Consider the following 24,700-nt stretch of genomic DNA (forward strand, 5'->3'; position numbering starts at 1 on the left):
AAGTTAAAAATAAAAGTGGTTGATTTCATGTTAGCTTCGCAAGTGCTACCTATTTTGTTACTTATTGACAGGGCTTGTTCATCTTAATGAAGAAGAAAATGATCTTGGTTTGCTAAGGACTCAGTTTGAAAAACAACTGGCTTACGAGAGAACAATGAAAACACAGGTAACGTATAAATGAGGAAGTGACCACAGTTATCAGCGCAATATTATACATAGAGAGAGAGAGACGGGAGTGCAATTAAATCTAATCACATAAAGAAGCTGCCCATTTATTATTCTCTTCACGATCTACCCCCAGAGATCCGGATCCTTCCCACTCTGACGGCCTTCCGAAAGGCTACCAAAACCTGGCTATTCCGGCAGGCCTGGGGCTGTTGACCTCATGAATGAGGTCCAGCCCCGCCCAGATTGAGTGCATGGTGTGATCTTTTAATCTGTTTTTTTCCCCTCTATTTTTTAATTCTTTATTCTTTTTTAAAAATGTATTTCTGTAAGCCGCCCGGAGTCCTTCGGGATTGGGCGGCTTATAATTGAATACTTAAATACTTAAATAAATACTCTTATACTCAGGCTGTGAATAAGTTAGCAGAAGTTATGAATCGAAAAAATCCCATCCAACGAGGAGCAGACACAGATGTCCGAAGGAAAGAAAAGGAGAACAGGAAACTACATATGGAGCTGAAAACCGAACGAGAAAAATTAACTCAGATGATGATTAAATATCAGAAAGAAATCAATGAAATGCAAGCTGTAAGTATTTTGCATGATAGTGAAAAACTATCACATAGTTGTTCAAAAAAGCTACGTGAAAGCCCCAGGTATTTACAAACTTATTTGACACAGTTGCCCTCGTCACCTCAAGGCTCGATTACTGCAATGCGCTCTACGTGGGGCTGCCCTTGAAGAGTGTTCGGAGACTACAGTTGGTCCAGAATTCAGCCGCGCGAGCGATATCGGGTGTACCTAGATATACCCATGTTACACCTATCCTCCGCGACCTGCACTGGCTCACTATTGGTCTCCGGACGCGCTTCAAGGTGCTGGTTATTACCTTTAAAGCCCTACATGGCCTTGGACCTGGATATCTGCGAGACCGCCTCCTGCCGCATACCTCCCAACGGCCGATAAGAACTCACAGGCTGGGCCTCCTCCAGGTGCCGTCGACCAGACAATGCTGGCTGGCAGCCCCTCGGGGGAGAGCCTTTTCTGTAGCTGCTCCGGCCCTGTGGAACGATCTACCTGCGGAGATCCGGCCTTCCAAAAAGCCACCAAAACCTGGCTGTTCCAGCAGGCCTGGGGCTGTTGACCCATGAATGAGGTCCAGCCCCCAACAAAGTCGAGTGTATGGTGTGTTCCTTTTAAATTTGTTCTCGTCTTTCCCCTATTTTTTTTTTTAATCTTTGTATTTATAAACCACCCGGAGTCCTACGGGATTGGGCGGCATATAAATTTATTAAATTACGAATTATGAATTAATTAGTTATTCTTTAGCTTCATTTTTCTTGTACTCTTGAAAATCATTAGAGAACGACTCACAAATTAATATGTGAGTCGTTAAATATAGTTTAATATTTAAAAAAAGAGCTGAGGTGGCGGAGTGGTTAAATGCAGCACTGCAGGCTACGTCAGCTGACTGCAGTTCTGCAGTTCGGCTGTTCAAATCTCACCGGCTCAGGGTTGACTCAGCCTTCCATCCTTCCGAGGTGGGTGAAATGAGGACCCGGATTGTTGGGGGCGATATGCTGACTCTGTAAACCGCTTAGAGAGGGCTGAAAGCCCTATGAAGCGGTATATAAGTCTAACTGCTATTGCTATTGCTATTGCTAATATCCTCCCAGAGACGAGTGATACTGGTCGTTACGAGTCTTGGGTTGATGACAGTTTAAAACATCTGAGGAGGCTTTGTCTCACCTTTTTTATTAATTTCCTAATTTCGCTGTATCACCCAGCTGTACTGAAATAGGATCCATTTAACTGTCTTTATTTTCTTCAGTTCCCATGGTAGTTCGCTTTTAATATTTTGAGTTAAGAGATTGCTGTCAGAACCATCTCTGTAAGCAAGACTTTATCATGCATTAAAGATTAATTCTGATTGTGCTTCATGAATCTCCTTTTACAGCAAATAGCAGAAGAGAGCCAGATACGAATCGAACTGCAGATGGCTCTGGACAGCAAAGATAGCGACATAGAGCAGCTTCGGTGTCAGCTCCAAACAATACATATTGGCCTAGACAACAGCAGCATATGTGGCCCCGGTGATGTAGACACGGATGATAGCTTCCCTGGTAAGATTCGTCCTTCTCTTTTTTGGGAAGAAAAAGGAGACATATTACAATTAAGGACTCTCTGTTTTGGGAAGTTACCATTGGGAATGTCATCCCTTTGTCCTTCTGTCGTTAAAATTTTAACCCTTTCTCATCAGGCTACCTTTGAATAAGTCAAAAGTAGGTTATAGTCGTGACCCGACAAATGCGCGCACAACAAAAGCGCGCCGACAAAACCGCAGCGAGAAACCCACGACGTCGAAATCGCACCCACAACAGCGCGCCGACAGAAGCGCGCCGACAGAAGCGCGCCATCAACAAACAACACGAAAACAATGTAATAAGGGTTACGGTTAGGGTTATTATGTTGTTTTCGCTTTGTTGATGGCGCCCTTCTGTCGGTGCGCTGTTGTGGGCGTGATTTTGATATCACGGGTTTCTCGCCGCGGTTTTGTCGTGCGCGCATTTGTCAGTGAACCGGTTATAGTTCTTATGCAAACCCAGATCTGTTGCATTATTCTATTTCAAAATAAGCAGTTTTTTTTAAAAAAAAAACTATTTTTCATTAATCCTTTCTGCATTTCCCCCCCCCTCCTCTTTCTGTTGGGTGCTCAGTTCGTATCACTCAGTCCCACACTTCAGAATCTATGTCTTTTACCTACCAACGCTCTTCCACCTCTGTCAGTATTGCTACTAAACCTTCCAGCTCTTGTGTGTTTCTCAATTCTGATTCTGACTCTGAGGAAGAACCATTGTCTTCTGCACAACCCCCTTCAGAACCTGATGATCCAGGTGACCTTCCAGAAAATGTGTAGTGACTGAAACGCTGTTGCCTATTTTCCATTACTAACACTGAGGACGGGTAGAGACCGAGGAGGATTGTCCCGCATGAGAAAGCAGCAGCAACTAATCTTAACCTTTAATCTTAGATTCTGTGGATGTTGCATTCATGTAGATGCATGAGATATGCATGTTTCCCCTTTATCTGCAGACCCTCTATGCATAGGACTGAAAAAAGTTAAGACTGCAAGGCTTTTTAATAATTTGCTTTATATCGCTATTTAATTAATATAAAAAACAAAAAGGAAAGCATTAAAATAATAGTGATATTGATACATACTTTGACAAAAAAAGTACAAAAAATGCTCTGACAAAAAGTGAAAAATACAACAAAAACATAATATACATTATAACAGTAAACAATTATAATTATATCCTTGGATTGGATTGGATTTATGGATTTATTTCATTTATATGCCGCCCTTTTCCCCGAAGGGGACTCAGGGCGGCTCACAATTCGGTCAGGGAAGGGGGTACAGACAGGGGATAAAAAGACGAACATAACAATACACAATTTAAAAACACACAACAACCATACCATTCGAGGAGGGGGGCAAAAGCTCGTTAGCCCCAGGCCTGTCGGAACAGCCAGATTTTAAGGGCTTTGCGGAAGGCCTGGAGGGTGGTGGGGGTTCGAATCTCCACGGGGAGCTCGTTCCAGAGGGTCGGAGCAGCCACAGAGAAGGCTCTCCTCCGGGTAGTCGCCAGTCGGCATTGGCCGGCGGATGGAATTCGGAGGAGGCCTAATCTGTGGGATCTGATCGGTCTATTGGAGGTAATTGGCAGCAGGCGGTCTCTCAAGTACCCAGGACAAGTATCCTTGTCTAACACAAATGTTATTCAAACACATACATATTTCTAATACATTTTTCACCTACTTGTATTTTGTATAAATGAGGCCCTTACTGCAAGCTCTAATTGTTCCACACAATCCGACCATTTAGGGAGGGGAAATTTCAATTAGAAGGGCAGATTAAATTAGTCCATCTAATTGTAGCTTTGTGTTTTTCAAACTGTCACACTTTCTGTAATATTTCACTCTCCAAAAGCCCAACGTCTAAGTTGAGAATTTATTATGAGAACCCTTTCAATACCGTCAAAATAATGAGTAAATGTAGATTTAGATTGTGGTGATGGGAATTTTTTTCAGATTATGTACTGTGGCAAGGGTGTTCAGATTTTGAACAACAAAAAATCCTTCCTGAACTAGAATCATGTGTCTCTCCTCAGAAATCACTCTGAATCTTTAAGAAACAGAAGAACATGGTAGTAGGATATTCTCCAGTCCACTTTGCAACTTTAATAAGATTTGTATGCCGCCCGCTCCCAAGGGACTCTGGGCAGCTCACAACAAAAGTAAAAACATAAAAATATTAAAAATACAATTATTTAAAAATAAGATATCATCCATTCAATCAAGTGGGGCTGGAAATTAATCAACAGCCCCAGGCCTGCCGGAACAGCCAGGTCTTGGTCGCTTTACAGAAGGCCGAGAGAGTGGTAAGGGTCCGGATCTCTGCGGGTAGCTCGTTCCATAAGGCCGGTGCAGCTACAGAGAAGGCCCTCCCTCGGGGAGCCGCCAGCCGGCATTGTCCGGTCGACGGCACCTGGAGGAGGCCCAACCTGTGCGATCTTATTGGTTGTTGGGAGGTGAATGGCAGGAGGCGGTCTCTCAGGTAGCCAGGTCCAATACCATGTAGGGCTTTAAAAGTAACGACTAGCACCTTGAAGTGGGTCCGGAGACCAATGGGGAGCCAGTGCAGCTCACGGAGGATAGGTGTAACATGGGTGTATCTAGGTACACCCATTATCGCTCGCGCGGCTGCATTCTGGACCAAATGCAGTCTTCGAACACTCTTCAGAGGCACTCTGAATCTTTAAGAAACAGAAGAACATGGTAATAGGATATTTTCCAGTCCAAGATTTTTGTGACAACTTTCTGTAGACTGGATTTAATAATCCTTGCTTCCTCTTAATTTTTTAATCTTTTATATTTTAACGTGGTTGTACACTGTCCAGAGTCATTCAGAGCCAAGGTGGCGCAGTGTGTTAAATACAGCACTGCAGGCTACTGCTAGATCAGCAGGTCAGCGGTTCAAATCTCACCGGCTCAGGGTTGACTCAGCCTTCCATCCTTCCGAGGTGGGTAAAATGAGGACCCAGATTGTTGGGGGCAATATGCTGACTCTCTGTAAACCGCTTAGAGAGGCCTGAAAGGCCTATGAAGCGGTATATAAGTCCACTGCTATTGCTATTGCTATTCTCTGAGGCAGATGGGCAGTTCAAAAATATGAAAAATAATTTAAATTGCATCTAAGTACACATTTAACCAAATCTTCTACGTTTAAGTCATTGTCCCCAAGTCCCTCAACCTTTCCACACACACCCCAAAAAATTGTTAAACATCAAAAAAGTATAAAATGCAAAAAATTAGAGAAAAAATAATTAGAAAGAGAAAGGGGGTAGGAAAAAAAGCAAAATTGGAGAGTGCAAAGAAATAAACAAAAAAGCTATTGAAAAAAGTAATTTCTGCCTTTGATCTGCCATACAGATAAAAATCTAAAAACCAATGATTCTTTGAATAGAATAAACCATAACAGACAATTCTTTTATCATTACAAATCTAATCACCAAATCAAATCTAATCTAATCACCAAAATCCAAGGCTAAAATTTCATTTCTTTCAATTTCAAACAAAAAAAATAATCAAAGAGTGGGTCCCAAATAGAAAGGGGGTTTAAGCAAAGTATTTTCTTTAATCAAAGCAGTCAGTTTCACAATCTCCACCAATTCCATTAATTTCACCATCCATTCTATCATTCTGGGCATATTTGAGTCATTCCATCTTTGCATATAGTAACGCCTTGTTGTTGTATAGGTATTCCATGGATTTTTTAAAATCTGTTTGTCCATCAAGCATAAAATAAAAACCCTATATATATAAAGTGTGCGCACACCCACACACATGTGATATTTTACATATATCTGGATATTCTTTAGCTTTTTTACATATTCACCTGTTACGACCCCCCTCGTCCTACACCAAAGCACGCCGAGACAAAGATACTTCAAGGATTTATTAACACACAGACAGGGCCTTGGCAGCAATCCAGCACAGACTAACCTTGGCAGCAATCCAGCCTGCCAAGCTAGCCACGAGAGTTCTCCAGCTCTAGTGAATACGTTGACTCCTGCAACGGGCATGTGCACAATCATTCCTTTTATAGTTTTGAGAGGAGCCTGTTTACCACCAGCTGAGTGCAATTATCTCCTGTAACTGCGTAACTGTTCCTTACGCCTATTAGTTCTCCGTTACCGGGCATCCAGGACCAACTCCCTTGTCTCCTCCCCACTGCTCCAATGCATGATGTCGGGATCACACTCCCTTGTCTCCTCCCCATTCATCCAAGGCTCAGGCGCCTCCTTGTGGCCAACCAGCCTCTCTGCGCCCTGCTCAGAGTCGGAACCCTGCCAGGGTCCTCCACATCCTCCAGAGCCGACTCATAGGGCTCCTCGCTGTCGGAGTCTGGTGGCAGCTCCAACGGCTCCTGCTTGGCCACAACATCACCAAAGATGATAAAATGTTCCTTCACCTTGATTGTATTTCCAACATATATTTGACAGTTCCTTATACATCTTTATCATACATCATCTTATAAAAGTCCTCATTCAAGTTATAATTCTATGCACATTCAGTCCTTTACTCCACATATTCTCCTGTTGCTCAAGTGTTACGTTATTACCAAAGTTTTTTGCCCATTTGATCCTAAATCTTCAACATATTCATCCTCTGTATTCATTTGCAAAATTAATTTATGTATCTTAGCAATCACATGTAGTCATTAGTACATAATTGTGCAAAACACGTCCAACTTAAAATCAGTTTTTTTATTAATAAAATCAAAATTCTTCTGATCCAGTTTAAATATTAATATATCTCCAATTAATATTCAATACACTTTAAATTCCAGTGCTGCACTTTGAGAAAGATCTATAAAAGCAACAATTCCTTAAAGAAGATGGACACGCTTATTTGATTTAATGTGCTTCATCCTAAATAATAATGTTAAACAAAAATCGGTGTAATTGTTTTTGGAAGAAAACACACTACACTCTGTATGTTAAATATGATGCTCCTTACAATCCTGAAACCTCATTGCACTACTCCAAAGAGGAAAGTGTTTTAATTTTCTGTATTGAAGTAATAATCAGATGGCCCTTTTCGAACTCCCATGCTGAAGGCCAGCCAGATGATGTACTGAGAACCCTTACAGTATATCTTCCAATACAAAATATGTGCTGTATTTAATTTTTCTGTAAAAATGAGTGGAAGGCAGAAATAATAATGCTGTGTGTATTTCTGCTCTAGAATGTAATATATTTACTAATAAGAATGTGACATAGCTACATGGTGTGGCATTACTGTAAGAGAACATCGCTTGTTTTGCTTGTAAATTTCAGCTGTTTTATTGCTTGTAAGTTTATAGGTTAATACGTGTAATAAATGCCATTTTTCTTAATGAGATATAACCAAAAAAAAAAAGAGCTATCTGTATAATACTGTTTTAAAATATTAATTTAATCCTTTTCAGAGTCACGACTTGAAGGATGGCTATCATTGCCTGCTAGAAACAACACAAAGAAATTTGGTTGGGTAAAAAAGGTAACTAATACAATTTTTAGGATGTTACTTTGACATGATATGCACCAGTAGGTGCGATTCAGAAACAAAAGAATCAAACCATTGTTTTTGTAATTGGGCTGCGTTTAAGAAATTATGGGCCTGGCTATGTATTACAGCCAGAAGACCAATTCACTAATAGCTTAAGAAGCTATTAGTTTCTTAAGCATACACAGTCACAGAGAGTTGTCTTTTATTTCTGTCTGTTGGCTTTCTTTTACTGGGAAAATTTTCAATGGGGAGTGCTAGGTGTAGGAACTTAGAAAACTTTCAAAAGCTGTGCAGCAGAAAAAGGTACACAGCAGCCCTCCATCCAGATGTTTAGTTTTAGGTTGTCCTAACCTAAAGAGCAGTGGTAAGGTAATATATCGATTGTTGCCCAAAACGTATACACATATCAAGTTACTTATCCTCTCATTTTTTTAAAAAATAATAATTCATTTTTACATTGTACGTTGTTGTATTTAAAAAAATTTGTACTGGTTTTGTTTCATGCTATATTTTTTCATATATATATATATATATATATATATGTGTGTGTGTGTGTGTGTGTGTGTGTGTGTGTGTGTGTGTGTGTGTATATGTATATGTATATGTATGTATGTTTTTTTATTTGTGCTGATAAATAAATAAAGGGAGACTAGTATAGATCTATTTCAAGCTATTTAGCTCTCATCAGCTAGCCATACCCTTACTGGGATTTGAACTTGGGCTATATTACATACTAGGCAGACTTCTTAGCCATTAGGCCACAGGCTCTTATCCGTTATCAGCGAAGCCAGGGTGAAAGGTATCTATTAGATTTTTACAACCCCTGGTAAGCCCCAATTATGGGAGGAAGCCAACTGTTTCCATCATCTGTCAATCGGCTCATCACAAAAGTCCATCATGACAGAAACCCAATATTTTTACTGTTGCCTTTGTTATATTTGTGTTTTTTTATTTGTGCTGATAAATAAATAAAGTGAGACTAGTATAGATCTATTTCAAGCTATTTAGCTCTCATCAGCTAGCCATACCCTTACTGGGATTTGAACCTGGGCTATATTACATACTAGGCAGACTTCTTAGCCATATGGCTAGCTGATGAGAGCTAAATAGCTTGAAATAGATCTATACTAGTCTCCCTTTATTTATTTATCAGCACAAATAAATAAAAAACCACAAATATAACAAAGGCAACAGTAAAAATATTGGGTTTCTGTCGTGATGGACTCTTGTGACGAGCCGATTGACAGATGATGGAAGCAGTTGGCTTCCTCCCATAATTGGGGCTTACCAGGGGTTGTAAAAATCTAATAGATACCTTTCACCCTGGCTTCGCTAATAACGGATAAGAGCCTGTGGCCTAATGGCTAAGAAGTCTGCCTAGTATGTAATATAGCCCAGGTTCAAATCCCAGTAGGGGTATGGCTAGCTGATGAGAGCTAAATAGCTTGAACTAGATCTATACTAGTCTCCCTTTATTTATTTATCAGCAAGCACGCACACACACACACACACACACACACACACACACACACACACATATATATATTATACACATAAGCACATCAACAGAACACATAAACACATTAACAAAAATAACCACATAATTTAAAAACAACATAGGAACAATAAGTTCCATCATATATCATACAGCAGTTCTGGTTGTGTTTGTAATCTCGTTACTCATTATCCATTTTTATATACATTTCTTAATTTATTTATACTTAGCTACTTACGATCAGGTATTATTTGCCTATATTGTGCTTTATATTTTTACTGTCATCTATTCTCTTACATGCAGTTATAGGTATACATTCACATAATGCTATATTTTTTCTAAGGAAGCTGCTGATAGTTGTTTTTATTGCAGTGGCACAGAAATATATTTAATAAATAACTAAAAGCTAGGATATTTTGTTTGAAGTTTAAGATGAAATACGTTTTGTAGGAAGAGAAGCTATTCTCTTATATTTTTGCTAGCCAGATTGGAAGATAACCTGGCCCTTAAATTGCCATATTAAAATAACATTTCACGTACTTTCATTTTGTCAAAAAAATTGCCATACAAAATTTTATTATATAAATAAAATCAATTTGCAACTTATACTTACATTTGTGTTGTTTAACAGTTTATAATAGTCAGCAGCAAGAAGATACTGTTCTATCATAATGAACAAGATAAGGAACAATCCAATCCATACATGGTACTGGACATAGAGTAAGTATTGTGATTCCCCCCCCCCCCCTCCATTCTGAATATGGTCAATATTTTTGCAATTCTGGAACCCTATTAACAAAGTTCATCTTTCAATATGTTGAGTTTAGTTAGTGAGTTAGTTAAAATAAATTGGATCCCTTTGATGAATTTTTAAATATTCTATACCAACTTTTGTGTCATTAAAATACAGTGTTTTTAGGGTTTTATGATTTTAAATGGTCCAAATTTAATAAATTTTAATGGGTAAATAAGAACATTAATCCAAAATGGATGCATGGGGAAGGATCCATTCTACAGACATATATATATTGTAACTGGATGGAACCTTGAGAAAGCTTTTTAAAATCAGAATTTGGATTAAGAGCACAATTGAAATCTTATTTAAAGTCCAAGATGAGCTCTTTGAAGTAAATGGGAAAACTTCTAGAAAGGTTGCTACATTAAGGCTTCATGTTTAAGTGATTCATGGTTAATTAACGTACATTTTTGTTTCATGTCCGCATTTCCGCTACTATAGCAAACTGTTCCATGTTCGACCTGTCACACAAACGGACGTGTACAGAGCAGATTCTAAAGATATTCCCAGGATTTTCCAGGTATCCCTATTTAAGAACTTTTAACCAAATATAATACAGACAAAGTGAGATGCCATGTTTATTAGACAAACGTGAAATAAACACACTGAGAGGCAATTGTTCTATAGGAGATTTTTTTTTTCCTGAAAAAATCTTGCAAAGAAAAAAGGGGGGGAAACCTTTTCTGTTTGAATTTTTCCAGATGTTTTATGAGGCATCATATTGTTTACTGAGAATCATATTTTTTCTTCAGCAGAAATAAATTATTTTATAATCACTTTATAATAATTATAATATGCATGCTGTCAAATTAGGTGGTGAAAATCACTGTTTTCCTATGTTAAGAATAGAAGGAAAACTCTTGCTGAGAATTATTATGGAGAGGAGGAATATTTAAGAAGCATTTGAAACCTTTCCATAATTAATCCTTTGTCATTAGAAATGGTTCCACCACAAAACCGCGTTCGACTAAAGGGCGCTCGACGAAACCGCGTAGCTGACGTCATCACAGCGCGACAACAGCGTGGAGAAAAAAGCACGCTGTAAACGCTAAACCTAAAATTAACCCCTAAACCTAACCCCCCTAAACCTAATCCTAAACCTAACCCTAAACCTAACCCATAACCTAACCCATAACCTAACGCTAAACCTAAACCTAAACCTAACCCTAACCCTAACCCTTAACCTAAACCTAAGCCTAAACCTAACCCTTACCTTAACTTGAATCGGCTTGCTTTCAAAGCGCTATTTAAAGTGCCCTTCTTTCTCCGCGCTCGCTGTTGTCGCCCTGTTGATGACGTCAGCGACGCGGTTTAATCGGGCGCGTTTTAGTCGAGCGCGGTTTTATCGTGCCACGATTAGAAATATGTTTTCTCTATCAATATTATTGATTTTTTCTCCCCAATTCCAGATCCTGTATGATAATGAAGGAGAAAGTAAAAAAGAACAAGAGTTTCCTGTAGAATCATCAGGGGAAAAATCAAATTATATTTGCCACAAGGGACATGAGTTTATACCTACCCTTTATCATTTCCCAACCAACTGTGAAGCTTGCATGAAGCCTTTGTGGAACATGTTCAAACCCCCGCCTGCTCTCGAATGTCGCCGTTGCCATATCAAATGCCATAAAGATCACATGGATAAAAAAGAAGAAATAATAGCACCTTGCAAAGGTAAGCTTGAAGCTTGGTGTTCTCTGAGCCTCGTTACTTTCTTGCAGATATTTCATTACCCAAACTGGGTAACACCATCAGTGATGATCAATCTTGCACTGCACATATTCCCTTCAGAGATAAAGTTTAAAATAAATAAAATCCAAGTTGATTGCAAGTTGATCCTTAGAAAATTTCAGAGTCCGTAGCTAGATTAAAATTTCTTAAAATTAAAATGACCCAGAAGAATATGCAGATTTTCAAATTACGTAGCAATTTACCACGGAGATGCACGAGAGCCAAGGATGTCCTTTAATTAGACTGTATCATTCAGGCAAAAAAATATTTTGGACAAAATGCACTCTGTGGCATCAGGGAATGCAATAAAATTTAGACGGCTTATCTTGACTATACATTGCTGAATTGTTCAAAAGCTAATGCTATGAAAAATCTTGCTAAAATTCTACTCAATTTTAGCTGGAAAGTTGCACATCAGCTTAAGCAACAGTCACTCACGCCCTCGTGACCTCAAGACTGGACTACTGCAATGCGCTCTACATGGGGCAGCCCTTGAAGAGCACTCGGAGACTTCAACTGGTCCAGAATGCGGCTGCGCGAGCGATTGTGGGTGTACCTCGATACACCCATGTTACACCTATCCTCCGCGAGCTGCACTGGCTTCCAATCGGTCTCCGGATACGCTTCAAGGTGCTAGTTATTACTTATAAAGCCCTTCATGGTATTGGACCTGGGTACTTGAGAGACCGCCTGCTGCCAATTACCTCCCAAAGACCCATTAGATCGCACAGGGCCAGCCTCCTCCGGGTTCCATCCACCAGCCAATGCCATCTGGCTACGACCCGGGGGAGGGCCTTCTCTGTAGCAGCTCCGGCCCTTTGGAACGAACTCCCCGCGGAGATTCGGCCCCTCACCTCTCTCCAGGCCTTCCGAAAAGCCATTAAAACCTGGCTGTGTCGGCAGGCCTGGGGTTGATGAGCTCCCCTCCCCTCTCGACAGGTGTGGTTGTTGGTCATTTTAATATGTGTATTTTGTACTTGTATGTTTCCCCTTCCCGTTTAAGTTGTTCGCCGCCCTGAGTCCCTTTTAGGGAATAGGGCGGCATATAAATAAAATTAAACTTAAACAACTGCCCTTTCAACTTGACTAATTTTGACTGGACAAAAATGCTGTTTAATGTGTAATTTAATGTGTTGGGTTGTTTTTTTTTAAAAAAACACGAAATACATTTATTTTTCAAAATCAGGTATGGTTTCTCTTCAAATACAGTGTGTTGTACTAATACAATTCTGTTCTGATGTACTTGTTTTTGATATATTTCAGTGAACTATGATATTTCAACTGCAAAGAATCTATTACTATTAGCTAATTCTACAGAAGATCAGCAAAAATGGGTGAACCGCTTAGGAAAAAGAATTCCCAAAAAGCCTCCAGCACCAGATCCTTTTGCACGATCTTCACCCAGAACTTCCATGAAGGTCCAGCCGAGCCAATCTCTCAGGCGGCCAAGCAAACAGCTTCCACCAAATAAAAAAGAAAGCTTTCCCCCAAGGTAAAAAAAATTACATGTACAAAATTGTGATCGCTTTTTAGAACACTGTCTTGGGCCCTTGAGGGAGTCATGCCAAGTACTTCTTTGATGAGATGTATCCATCTGTGAAAGTCTTCTACTGCCGCCCCTATTTCGGGGTATGTGATTACTCTCTTATAGCTGACTCCTATAGACTTGTGAATTTAGATCAGTGGTGGGATTTACTTCCCCACTGGTTCGCAAAGGAGAGCACGCACCGCCTTCTGCGCATGCGCAGAAGGTAGTGCATTATGTTTGGGGGGGGCGGAGCCTCTCACCGCCACCGCTACTGGTTCACCCGAACCGGAGAGAAGTGGCTGAATACCACCTCTGATTTAGATCTTAGGAACCCTGGATCCTTTGCTTCTCTTATCCAGCGTCTGAGGGAACGAAAAGTTATTGGATTATACAGCTCTTCTTTATAGGAAGATTATTTGATTTAGAAAGTGATATTTACATCTTAGAAAATTATGTAGAGTATAATACATTCCAGGTCTGCATTTTTAAAAAAAATTTAGCATATGGTATATATAGGGAGCCGAGGTGGCGCACTGTCCGAATTTGCAGCCAGCTCTGCTGTCCGCTAGTGGGCCACAACAATATTGGCAAAAAAAAGTAATCTAAAAAGTTTTTTTAAATGGCTAAGAGGACAGAATTCTTTTTTTTTTCTATTTTTATTATGAAGTGAAAATGGATGAAGTAAGATAAGGAGAGAAGAAGAGAGAGTTTTGGTTTTTTTTTTTAACTCCGCTTACTTGGGACCGAGGTGGCACAGTGGTTAAATGCAGCACTGCAGGCTACTTCAGCTGACTGCAGTTCTGCAGTTCGGCTGTTCAAATCTTACCGGTTCAAGGTTGACTCAGCCTTCCATCCTTTCGAGGTGGGTAAAATGAGGACCCGGATTGTTGGGGGCGATATGCTGACTCTGTAAACAGCTTAGAGAGGGCTGAAAGCCCTATGAAGCGGTATATAAGTCTAACTGCTATTGCTATCATACATGAACTAGCAATATATATTAACACCTAGCATTTGTAGTAAAATAGGACCTAGGATTGTCTACATGACACCTTCTTTTACCTTTATGACGGAAGTGGGAGTTTTGTGACGCACCCAAGAAGACGTTAAAATGTATCCATCGCAATGGAATGCTAGGTTAACAATAACGCTAGGGAGGTTGACACAAGCGTTGATTTTATTAGCAAAATCTAGGTTGCTTATTTGGAACCTGTGGTATACGGATAAATAGGGCTGCACAGTCCATGTGCAATATCTAAAAGCCCTGGGAGTACAAATATACTGCAACAAGTGGAAACAGCCGCATCTTCTCTAAAATCATGGCACAGGTGCCCTACTGCCAAATTGATTTACAGTTTTTTTTTTGGCTTGCTTATTCCTATCGGATGGGCCACCCCTTCCTCCTCAGTTTTTTAATTCAGGGCAACAGTCTAGAATAAATCACCAATGGAATTTCACCCATCTTAGAAAGGCATAAATAAGTAGCAATAGCAATAGCAGTTAGACTTATATACCGCTTCATAGGGCTTTCAGCCCTCTCTAAGCGGTTTACAGAGTCAGCATATCGCCCCCAACAACAATCCGGGTCCTCATTTCACCCACCTCGGAAGGATGGAAGGCTGAGTCAACCCTGAGCCGGTGAGATTTGAACAGCCGAACTGCTGAACTAGCAGTCAGCTGAAGTAGCCTGCGGTGCTGCATTTAACCACTGCGCCACCTCGGCTCTTTTAGATACCTGTAGATCTGAACCCAATAGGAAATATTAGCCCATTTTCACTTGTTAAAAATGTATCAACGCATGATATGTTTTGGGTTTCCACTATTTCACCACAGTTTTATTTTATTTTTTAGTACTGAGCCTGCTCTGCGAATTGTTCTTCATTGAATTGTGTTTTTTCTATACTATATTTTATTAATATATTAAGAGTAAGTAATAGAGAATTATGATTGAAGTACAGATGCATGTTAAGTGAGAACTAATTGTGAGAATTTGGCTACAAAGCGTAAATGACAATATTTTGAAATATACAGTATTTGTATAATAACTAGCTCAGTCGTTTATATAAAATACTAAGCGGTTTAAAGTATATTACATTTGCATTACCCGACTGCTATTACCTACAATGGCCCATGCTTCATTGGGGAGGTGTAATCTAAAACCAAACTATTGTCATTTAACAACAAACCGGTTTTGAGTATGTTTAATGGCGTGAAAAGCATTTTGTGTGCATTTCATGCTTTGCCCTGTTTTTTTCCCCCCTAATTGTTGCATATAAATTATTGAAGAAGCATAGATAATTCATTTTGATGTCGGGAAAAGACCATAAAAATAATGGAGTAAGTGTTCCGGTTTAATCCAGAGAAAACTATACTTTTAAATCCCTTTGAAATTACGAAGTGGCTTTAAGTATTACAGTTCTCTTCCTGAATATGAACCTTTAGTTTTACTAGAAATGCTAAGATCAGTATTCTCCCAAGTAGTCATAATTAAAGTTTCAGGCAGGAAGTAGAGATCTGTCAAATCAATCCAGGAACAGAAAGTTCCAGAGAAATCTAGAAAGTCCCATTTCCTCCTGGGTCATGCTGAACCTTCTCCTGGATCATGTAAATTCTACATTCAGTGACTGAAACAGTTATTTGACAGCAACTTAAATGGTTGCACCTAACATTTTGCCTCAGAGGGCACACTGTCCACAATTTATCTCACTACCCTTACAGGATAGATCTAGCTTACCTCCTATCTTGGTCTTAGGGTAACTGGTGGGTTTCCCCATTTGCAATAGCACCCCAATGTGTGTGCAAGTGTGTGTATGCATAACTATAGAATACTCTGTATCAGGGGTGGGTTGCTAATCCCGTTCCAACCGGTTCGGTTGGAACGGGGCCGCCGGCGTCCTCGTGCACGCGCGCAGTTCACGCATGCGTCTTAGCGCCTGCACGATACTCCAGCTGCTCGCGGAGACTCGCGCAGGCGCTGTATGTGCCATCCAGCTGCTCGCGGAGAATCGCACAGGCGCTGTATGTGCCATGCGCCTGCGTGGAAGTGCAGAAGCCTTCAAAGACCGGTAAGGAGGGCGGGCAGGTGGGCCCTTCGCCGTTCCCGGAAGTTACTTACTTCCGGGTTCGCCGACCAACCGGTTCGCGGGGACCGCCGCAAACCGGTTGAAACTCACCCCTGCTCTGTATGTAATGTTACACAAAAGGGACGCTGTGGCTCAGTGGCTAAGACGCTGAGCTCGTCGATCAGAAAGGTCGACAGTTTGGTGGTTCAAATCTCTATGTATGTCATTTAGTTTGGGGGAGATTCTGATTTGAACAAGAAAAATCTCAAGTCAGTTTTTTTCTTCTTGAACACTTTGCTGACTCAGCCAATGTCCTGCTTTTTTAATCTACAAATGATTGGCGAATTAGCTTAGTTTCCCTCGTCTGTGCCTGCGAGATACCTTGCATTGCATCTCCCACAATTCCCAGCCACCATTATTATTGGCCTTGCTAGTTGAAAATTCTGTACATCCTGAGGATCCTGGGGTGGAAAAAGTCCTACTTTTTGTGAGCAGATGACCCCCTTTGCCATGTCCTTGGTGTTTTAGGGCGACTTGGTGGCTCAGTGGCTACGATGCTGAGCTTGTCGATCAGAAAGATTGGCAGTTTGATGGTTCAAATCCCTAGCACCGTGTAACGGAGTGAGCTCCCGTGACTTGTCCCAGCTTCTACCAACCTAGCAGTTTAAAAGCACGTAAAAAATGCAAGTAGAAAAATAGGGAACCACCTTTGGTGGGAAGGTAACAGCGTTCCGTGTGCCTTCAGTGTTTAGTCATGCCGGCCACATGACCGCGGAAAGTTCTACGGACAGCGCTGGATCTTCGGCTCTGAAACAGAGATGAGCACCATCCTCTAGAATCAGGAACGACTAGCACATATGTGCGAGGGGAACTTTGACTTTACCTTTAATGTTACACGATTGATACATGTGTGCGTAATAAAAATGATATCAATTGCAACTCAAATATCAAAGTTTTGGGGGATATATGTTTCTTATTAAGGAAATATTCTTTCGGTTTAGCTTGTTCCTTCATAGGTTAATATGATAAAAAGCAATGTAATTTATTCCAAAAAAAGGTGGATAAAAGGTGGCGCAGTGGTTAAATGCAGCACTGCAGGCTACTGCTAGATCAGCAGGTCAGCGGTTCAAATCTCACCGGCTCAGGGTTGACTCAGCCTTCCATCCTTCCGAGGTGGGTAAAATGAGGACCCAGATTGTTGGGGGCAATATGCTGACTCTTTGTAAACCGCTTAGAGAGCCCTGAAAGGCCTATGAAGCGGTATATAAGTCTACTGCTATTATACAGGTATAATGGAGATATTCTTTCATTTTGACAGCCAAATGCATTTTAGTTTATAGTTCAATTGTGGAACTTGGAAAGGTAGCTAATATGTTTTGACAGCCCAGCTCTACTGATTTAGCAACATTTAAAAATATTCTGATTCATAATCAAATAGAATTGGTTAACTAATCAGCCTCTGAAAAAGCAAAAACACAAGGCACAGATATCTTTACAAAAGATAGAAAGGGTAGGCCTTAGTTTTGAAGAGGATGACATATCTGTTGGAGACTTCATTTGTAGATTTACACAATGAGTCCATCGTGAATGTCCTTGATCCTTGCATAAGTCCTTCTGATTTACCAAGGTGCACCTCAATTCCCCTTTGTTGAACTTTCCATCAACATCTCATGAAAGGTTCTTCGGTCTTATTCAGCTTTAGAGCAGGCAGAGTGGACATTCGCTTTGTTCTCCTTCTCCTAGATGCCCCCATATGAATTGAGATGCCACCACATGATGCCACAGTGGAGACTAGGGAAGGAGATAACTTATACCCAACTGAGTTATACTGCAGGAAAAAAATCACTATGAGGAATTCCGTATGATCAGAGTAAAATTTTAAGAAGACACAGGAGTAACTGAACTTTAGATTCATTTACTTAGCGCTAAACCATTTAACACTGCATCTGAGATAAGCAGATATGCAACACAACATTCACATAGTTGCTTTAATCACACAAAGCCATCCATTTGTTTCTACATTTCGGTTTGTTTGTTTTTTGTATTTTGACACACAAAATTGCTACATTTGTAGAGTAAGGTCAGTATGAAGTACTTAAATTTACTTGCATAATTTGTGCACATTCTACAACAGAGATAAAAGCACATGTTGTTAAATCAAATTTTTCTGTCAAACTTTTGTCTTTAAGTGGTAGTATCTGTCTAAAGCTTTATGGCTAGGAAGTTACATTCCAAGGAAACTACTGTCGTCCCCCGTCCCCCCCCCCACCGCGAGACCACCTACTGCCACCAGTAGCCTCCCATCGGCCAGTGCGATCCCACAGAGTTGGCCTCCTCAGGGTGCCGTCGGCCAGACAGTGTCGGCTAGCGACCCCCAGGGGGAGAGCCTTCTCTGTGGGAGCGCCTTCCCTCTGGAATGAGCTGCCCCCGGAGCTTCGTATAATCCCCGACCTCCGGTCCTTCCGACGCGCCCTAAAAAGTTGGCTTTTCCAGCAAGCCAGCCTGGCCTGAACAAAACAAAATAAATTATTGATCACTGTTAATTTTAATTCGATTTTAAAAAAAAAATGTCATTGTCAATTTTAATTGGGTTTGGGATATTCTATTTAATTTTTTTTAACTTTTGTATTATGTGTTTCCTTTAATGTTGTACGCCGCCCTGAGTCCTTGGGAGAAGGGCGGCATATAAATCTAATAAATCTTAAACCTTAACCCCCACCCCACCCCCCCGGCCCCAAATTTCTTCCTCCTTGGAAAAATTCTGAAGCACTAGCAAAATGCTTTCAGAAATAAGATGAGGTGACTCTGTAAGATTTGTGAGCGCCAATTCTTCATCATTCCAGTTTGTAAGCACTGACAATAAATGAAAACCCTGGATCATTTATGCTGGGCAGTATCATGCGTTCCATACCTTACGAGGCACACTTTGAAATACAGGAGTTAATTTTAAGAATGCACATGAGACTTGTGCACATGACTCTTACATTTTAACCAGTGCCAGAATTGGTAAGAACATGCACAAGAAAAGCAATGAATGTTTCAGTAGTTTTGATGTTCCAAATTGTTCTTAACTTGGCTCATAATAAAACCTCATTTTCCAGATTGATTGATATGGCATGTAGAGACTGGGATTGGTCATTTCATGATGTTGATTTTGATGTTGATTTTAATATTGATGATGCTGAGGACGAACTTGATGATAGCGATGATGATAGCAATGTGTTTATTCTAAAGAGGTAAATGGATGAATATCTGCAGGAGAATGCGTTGGTTTTATTACAGCATGTGTTTTCAATTTTTCCCAGTAGAGCTGTATGTGCTGGCTTAAAATCTAATCATCATCATCATAATAATTTGATCCATGCATGATTTTTATTGCCTTGAAATTGTGTCAAAATCCCTTATATTTGCGCTGGGAAATTATCATGTCAAAATCCCTTCTACACGTGCTTCTTATAATGGACTTTTCATGTATGGCTGCCTTTGTGCAAATCCAATTTTGAACATTCATATCTATCGTTTGTTATGTCACATGTTGCTGCAAACTCATATGTAGGTGACAAGGTAAAAACTTGATTTTCCGTGTTTTGGTGTACCTTCGTCATACTAAAGTGTGGTATAACTTGCTTTGCAAATATATTATACTAGATAATCAGCATAGGAATGATAGAAGTTCTTGTCTCCATACCCCAACCAATTATTTAAAGTTAGGCTGGATTTCCAAATCACCTTCGAGGGGAATATAATCTTTCCTTTGATTCGTTTTTGATTGGGAGAAAGATAGCCAGCTATATCAGTGTTTTTCAACCTTTTTTGTGCAAAGGCACACTTTTTTCATGAAAAAAATCACGAGGCACACCACCATTAGAAAATGTTAAAAAATTTTAACTCTGTGCCTATATTGACTATATATAAAGTAATTCTCTTGGATCCTCCGCGATTGTTGCTATGGGCGCACGCATGGGACGTCAGTGACGTCCCTGCGTGCGCTACCTCCCGGCGGTCCCCGCGTTTTTAAAGTAAACGCGGGGCCGCAGGGACTTAATAGAGGCATCCCTGTGTCCCGAAAGCAACTTTCGGGACACAGAGATGTCCCGAGGCAAAAACACCCGGCGGGTGTTTTTCCCACGGCACACCTTACACTATGTCACGGCACACTAGTGTGCCACGGCACAGTGGTTGAAAAACACTGAGCTATATAAATGTTTTAAATAAATAAACGAAATGTAAACTAGATTTTATTCTAATATCCATTACACTATCGCCCAAAATTAAACAACATTTTTCACTACCACCCTGGAGATTTTTGGGCTTTCTGTGGCGCACTTGGACTGCTTTGCATAGATACCAAGAGTATCTATGATTTGAGAGTTTTAAATTTTTCCCTATTTTGCATCATTCTCATCTCTGATCCTGCAACAGCTTTGCTATACTGTTCCCTCCAGCAGCAAAGTGGGTTGTGACAATCAATTTGAAATGAGAGTGACAAGATGCTGTGTATCCGAAGGAAAGAAATTAACTGCTCCTTAAGATAAATACAGGGGGCGCGGTGGCTCAGTGGCTTTTGATTGACGCTGAGCTTGTCAATCAAAAGGTCAGCAGTTTGGTGGTTTGAATCCCTAGCACTACATAACAGAGTGAGCTCCCGTGACTTGTCCCAGCTTCTGCCAACCTAGCAGTTTGAAAGCACGTAATAATGCAAGTAGAAAAATAGGAACCACCTTTGGTGGGAAGGTAACAGCGTTCCGTGCACCTTTGGTGTTTAGTCATGCCGGCCACATGACCACGGAGACGTTTTCGGACAGCGCTGGCTCTTCGGCTTTGAAACGGAGATGAGCACTGCGTCCTAGAATCGGAACGACTAGCACATATGTGCGAGGGAAACCTTTATCTTTAAGATAAACACACCAAACAAAGAGAAATCTTTTGCTTTGCTAATATGAACCTGACTGGCTGAGAGATCAAGCATTGCCGCGTTGTCTATCTCTATTTCCTTAGAGTATGGATTTGAATTTATTACATTTAAACTGACTGAGGTCTTTTCTTTCTTTTTTTCCAGCTAACCGCCTTCTGGGAATGCATGTTTTCGAGGTGATCTTCATCCCTCTGAAATAAGACTGAAACATCGTACCTTGAGTTATGACTGCCGCTGACATCAGGCAGCCCAAGAGTCATGGTAAGCAGAAGGAGGCCCAGGAAAGGAATGGGGGATATGCTGCAGGGGGGGGACGCCCGGCGCAGGAGTCAGGTGGGTAGGGGGTGGGGGTGGAGTGCATGTGATCAGAGGAAGGCCGTGAAAAGGGGCGCAGGCTGCATGCAATCACAGGGAGGCTAAGGAAAGGTGCTTCCTGCACCCATTTTCTAAGGCCTCCCTGAGTTTGTACATGTGCACCCACATGCACCGCCTCCCTGTGCCCTGTTTCCCTGGTTCCTTCCCTGTGATTGCATATACTTCCACCCTCGTTCCCGGGCCATCTGAACGTGCACCCCACAGAGCACCCCACCCCCAACTCACATGTGGCCCTACTCTGGGTTACTCAGGGCTTCCACCCCACAGCACCCCTGTGCGCCTTACCTGGGGCTGCCTCTGCTTCCCACTTACTGCGTTTTGGGCTATCTACTACTAGGGACAAGCAGGACTTAGCGATTATGGTCATCGCCAAGCAATCACGTGGCATCGTGCTTTTATCACGTCTCACAACTCCCCTCCCAGCTGCAGTCGTAACTCAACGAGTACTTGCATTACAAAGATTCTCTTGTGTCCACCAAATATGAAGAAATCCCTTTCGCCACTGTTACTGCACTGCACCGCGCCTCCCCCGTGCCTCCGGCAGTGCCTGGTACCCCCTTCTTTTCGGAGGTCAAAGCAAGGAAGAGACTTCCATCCATTGGAAGGCCCTCAGCTAGGTGCCCTCTGCCCAAGCCGTGGGCCTCGACCTTCTCCGATCATCGTGCCCTGCAAGCTTCTGCCCTCAAGGCCAGGAATGGTAAGAAAAGAAAACCTCGAGAACCACTCAGGAGGGGAGACATCGAGTGCGCTTTGGATAGCAACCTTGGGTGCCAAGGTCAGTATATTCCATCTGGCCAAAGAGGAGCACCTTCCAGGTTCTTTTTGTTTTCCAAATACGCTTAATAAAAAAAATCAGAGCTTTGGGTTTTATTATCTGCTCTCTTTTGTTGCTATATTGTGCCTGAGCTACTGTGATGTTTGCTGTCTGTTCTTCACTGTCTCCCCCCCCCCCTCCGCCCCTCTCTCCCCGCTTTCACCTATCCCTTTTGCCGGCTTCCCTCCTGCGAGAAAGATCTATAAATCCCGACTTCCATGAAAAGTCTAGAAGTCCTGGCTTACTCCTTTCTCCAAATGTGTTCCCATCACCATCTTTGTACGTGAAAACCAGCGTCTTCGGGTAAATGACACTCCTATGCAGCCAAAAACAACGAAATGCCTCCGGAGCAAAAACGGCTCACTTTGCGGACTTCTTGAAATGAAAATATATTTAAAACGTTTGGGGGGAAGGGGTGGGGGGAGGGAAAGATTCTCTTGAAGCTCTTTCCACAAAGACTTCAACGGGGGACAAAAAAATGACGAGGAGTCGTGAAGAACCCATCCTTGTTTCAGCTTCTGGAGAGGAACGCTACCAGCAACTTTGCCAAAAGAAAGGAATGAAATGGCAGGGTCCTATCAGATGGATGAAGACTGCATCTTAAAAAGTGACCATTATACTGTGTGTTGTATGTATTTTTGGTGTTTAAATAAATAACATTGTATTGTAATGCTGCAAAAAGTGTTTTTTAAATTTTTTTTTCCATTTTATTTTTATACATTTATCCATATTCCATTAATACAGTTTGCAACTATGCACTTGTATAAAGCCATAATGTTGACATTTATACCATTCATTCATTGTTTATTCAGCATGTCTGCACTCAGCAGTTAAATAGAATGAAAAAAAAAACCAGGTGTGTTACTTTTTACCTAACAAGCAAGTCCCAAGTCTTGTTTTATCAGTTTGTGAATGCCTTAAATTAATTTTGTCTCCTTAAAGTTTATGCTCATTCCTGATATTTAAGAGATAAAAGAATGCAAAGGTTTACCAGCTCTTAAATGCAATTTTGCTTTGTGGCAGAATAATAGTGCACTATGTTTACATGTAATAGTTTATATCAATGTCAAGTCTATATGAATGTGTACCTATTAGGTTTGAGAGGGGAGGGTGGGAATCAGCTAAACATTGCTTCCAGAAACAATGAACTGGTAGTATTAGAACTAATATATAACTTTCATGCATAGGTATTTTGAAATCAGTTCTTTGTTCAATTCTCAGTATTAGTCAGAGACTTTGTATTCTCCTTATTAAGTTGCTGAGGTTTTCACTTTTTTTTGCATACTATCCTAGCTGTGTGTTTTATTTCTGCAAAAATATAACTATTTTTACATTTTCATCGCACAATGTTTAAGGAATTCTACAATAGCTGAAAAAATACTGTAGATGTATTTTAAACCTTTCGGTCCTATTCTCTTAAGCACATAGCTTTAGCAACAGGAAAATAATCTCAGTTTTGTGTGTTTTGAGAATTTGTGGAAGGAAAAGGCGCCACGGAGGCACTTAATCTATTTTTTTTTATGTTGTACAGAATATAATTTGTAAACTCAATTCATGCCATGTCCATAATTTATCCCACGAATGCATGTTTTATATAGAACTACAGGATGCTATGATAAACACAATGAGAGTAAAAAAAATAATGGAAACTCTACTTTGGGATTTTTTTAAAAAAAAATGTATGCATATATATGCACAGGTGTTGTATGATAATAACAATGGAATGTAGAATCTATTATTTGAAGAAAGGGACTGATACATTTCACTAGATTTTGTTTTTGTTTCAGTAACGGAAATTGGGTATTTAAAACGAGAGGACCAGGAAGTATTTTATTCTCATAAAAATTGGAATTGGTGTAGAATTCACCAAGCAGGACTCCTTGGCTCAGTCAAACCTCACTTGTTAGGAATTCGCTTCAGTAGATCACGCACAAGAAATTTCAATACTTGGACCTATCACATGGCTGTTTCCACTGACACAGACTGAAAAATCACGTACCTATAAAATGGTCTAATAATGCATATCCTAGATTGCACATTTGAATATACTTCTATTTTGGTTAATTTTTACAACTTCATGACACGCTGAAAGAATATTGTCTGGTGTGCTTGCTCTGAACAGTGAGTGTACAACAAAATATTTTAAGAAATGCATATTTTGCATACAAAACACTGTTTAAAAATGTAAACAATAAACCTTGTTTCAATTCA

At 40.6% G+C, this 24,700-nt stretch overlaps 1 protein-coding gene across 5 annotated transcripts in view; it reads left to right on the top strand.

Annotated features, from left to right (window-relative positions):
- ROCK2 (Rho associated coiled-coil containing protein kinase 2) overlaps positions 1-24,700 on the top strand; it is a 127,493-nt gene extending 102,793 nt beyond the window's left edge. For 2 of the 5 annotated variants that reach the window (XM_087702739.1, XM_087702743.1), the window contains 11 exons: positions 72-166; positions 574-753; positions 2,123-2,288; positions 2,883-3,059; positions 7,700-7,770; positions 9,906-9,994; positions 10,512-10,590; positions 11,480-11,741; positions 13,062-13,290; positions 19,487-19,621; positions 21,445-24,700. In XM_087702739.1, coding sequence (XP_087558865.1) covers positions 72-166; positions 574-753; positions 2,123-2,288; positions 2,883-3,059; positions 7,700-7,770; positions 9,906-9,994; positions 10,512-10,590; positions 11,480-11,741; positions 13,062-13,290; positions 19,487-19,621; positions 21,445-21,448 — 1,487 coding nt within the window. In that variant the 3' untranslated portion in view covers positions 21,449-24,700. Of the gene's footprint in view, positions 1-71; positions 167-573; positions 754-2,122; positions 2,289-2,882; positions 3,060-7,699; positions 7,771-9,905; positions 9,995-10,511; positions 10,591-11,479; positions 11,742-13,061; positions 13,291-15,174; positions 15,250-19,486; positions 19,622-21,444 lie in introns of all 5 variants that reach the window. The other 3 variants (XM_087702740.1, XM_087702741.1, XM_087702742.1) reach the window with 3 other exon arrangements.

Source organism: Thamnophis sirtalis, unplaced genomic scaffold (assembly GCF_051295495.1).
Source record: "Thamnophis sirtalis isolate CommonGarterSnake01/CBP01778 unplaced genomic scaffold, rThaSir2_p1.2 scaffold_16, whole genome shotgun sequence".
Classification (NCBI taxonomy): Eukaryota; Metazoa; Chordata; class Lepidosauria; order Squamata; family Natricidae; genus Thamnophis; species Thamnophis sirtalis.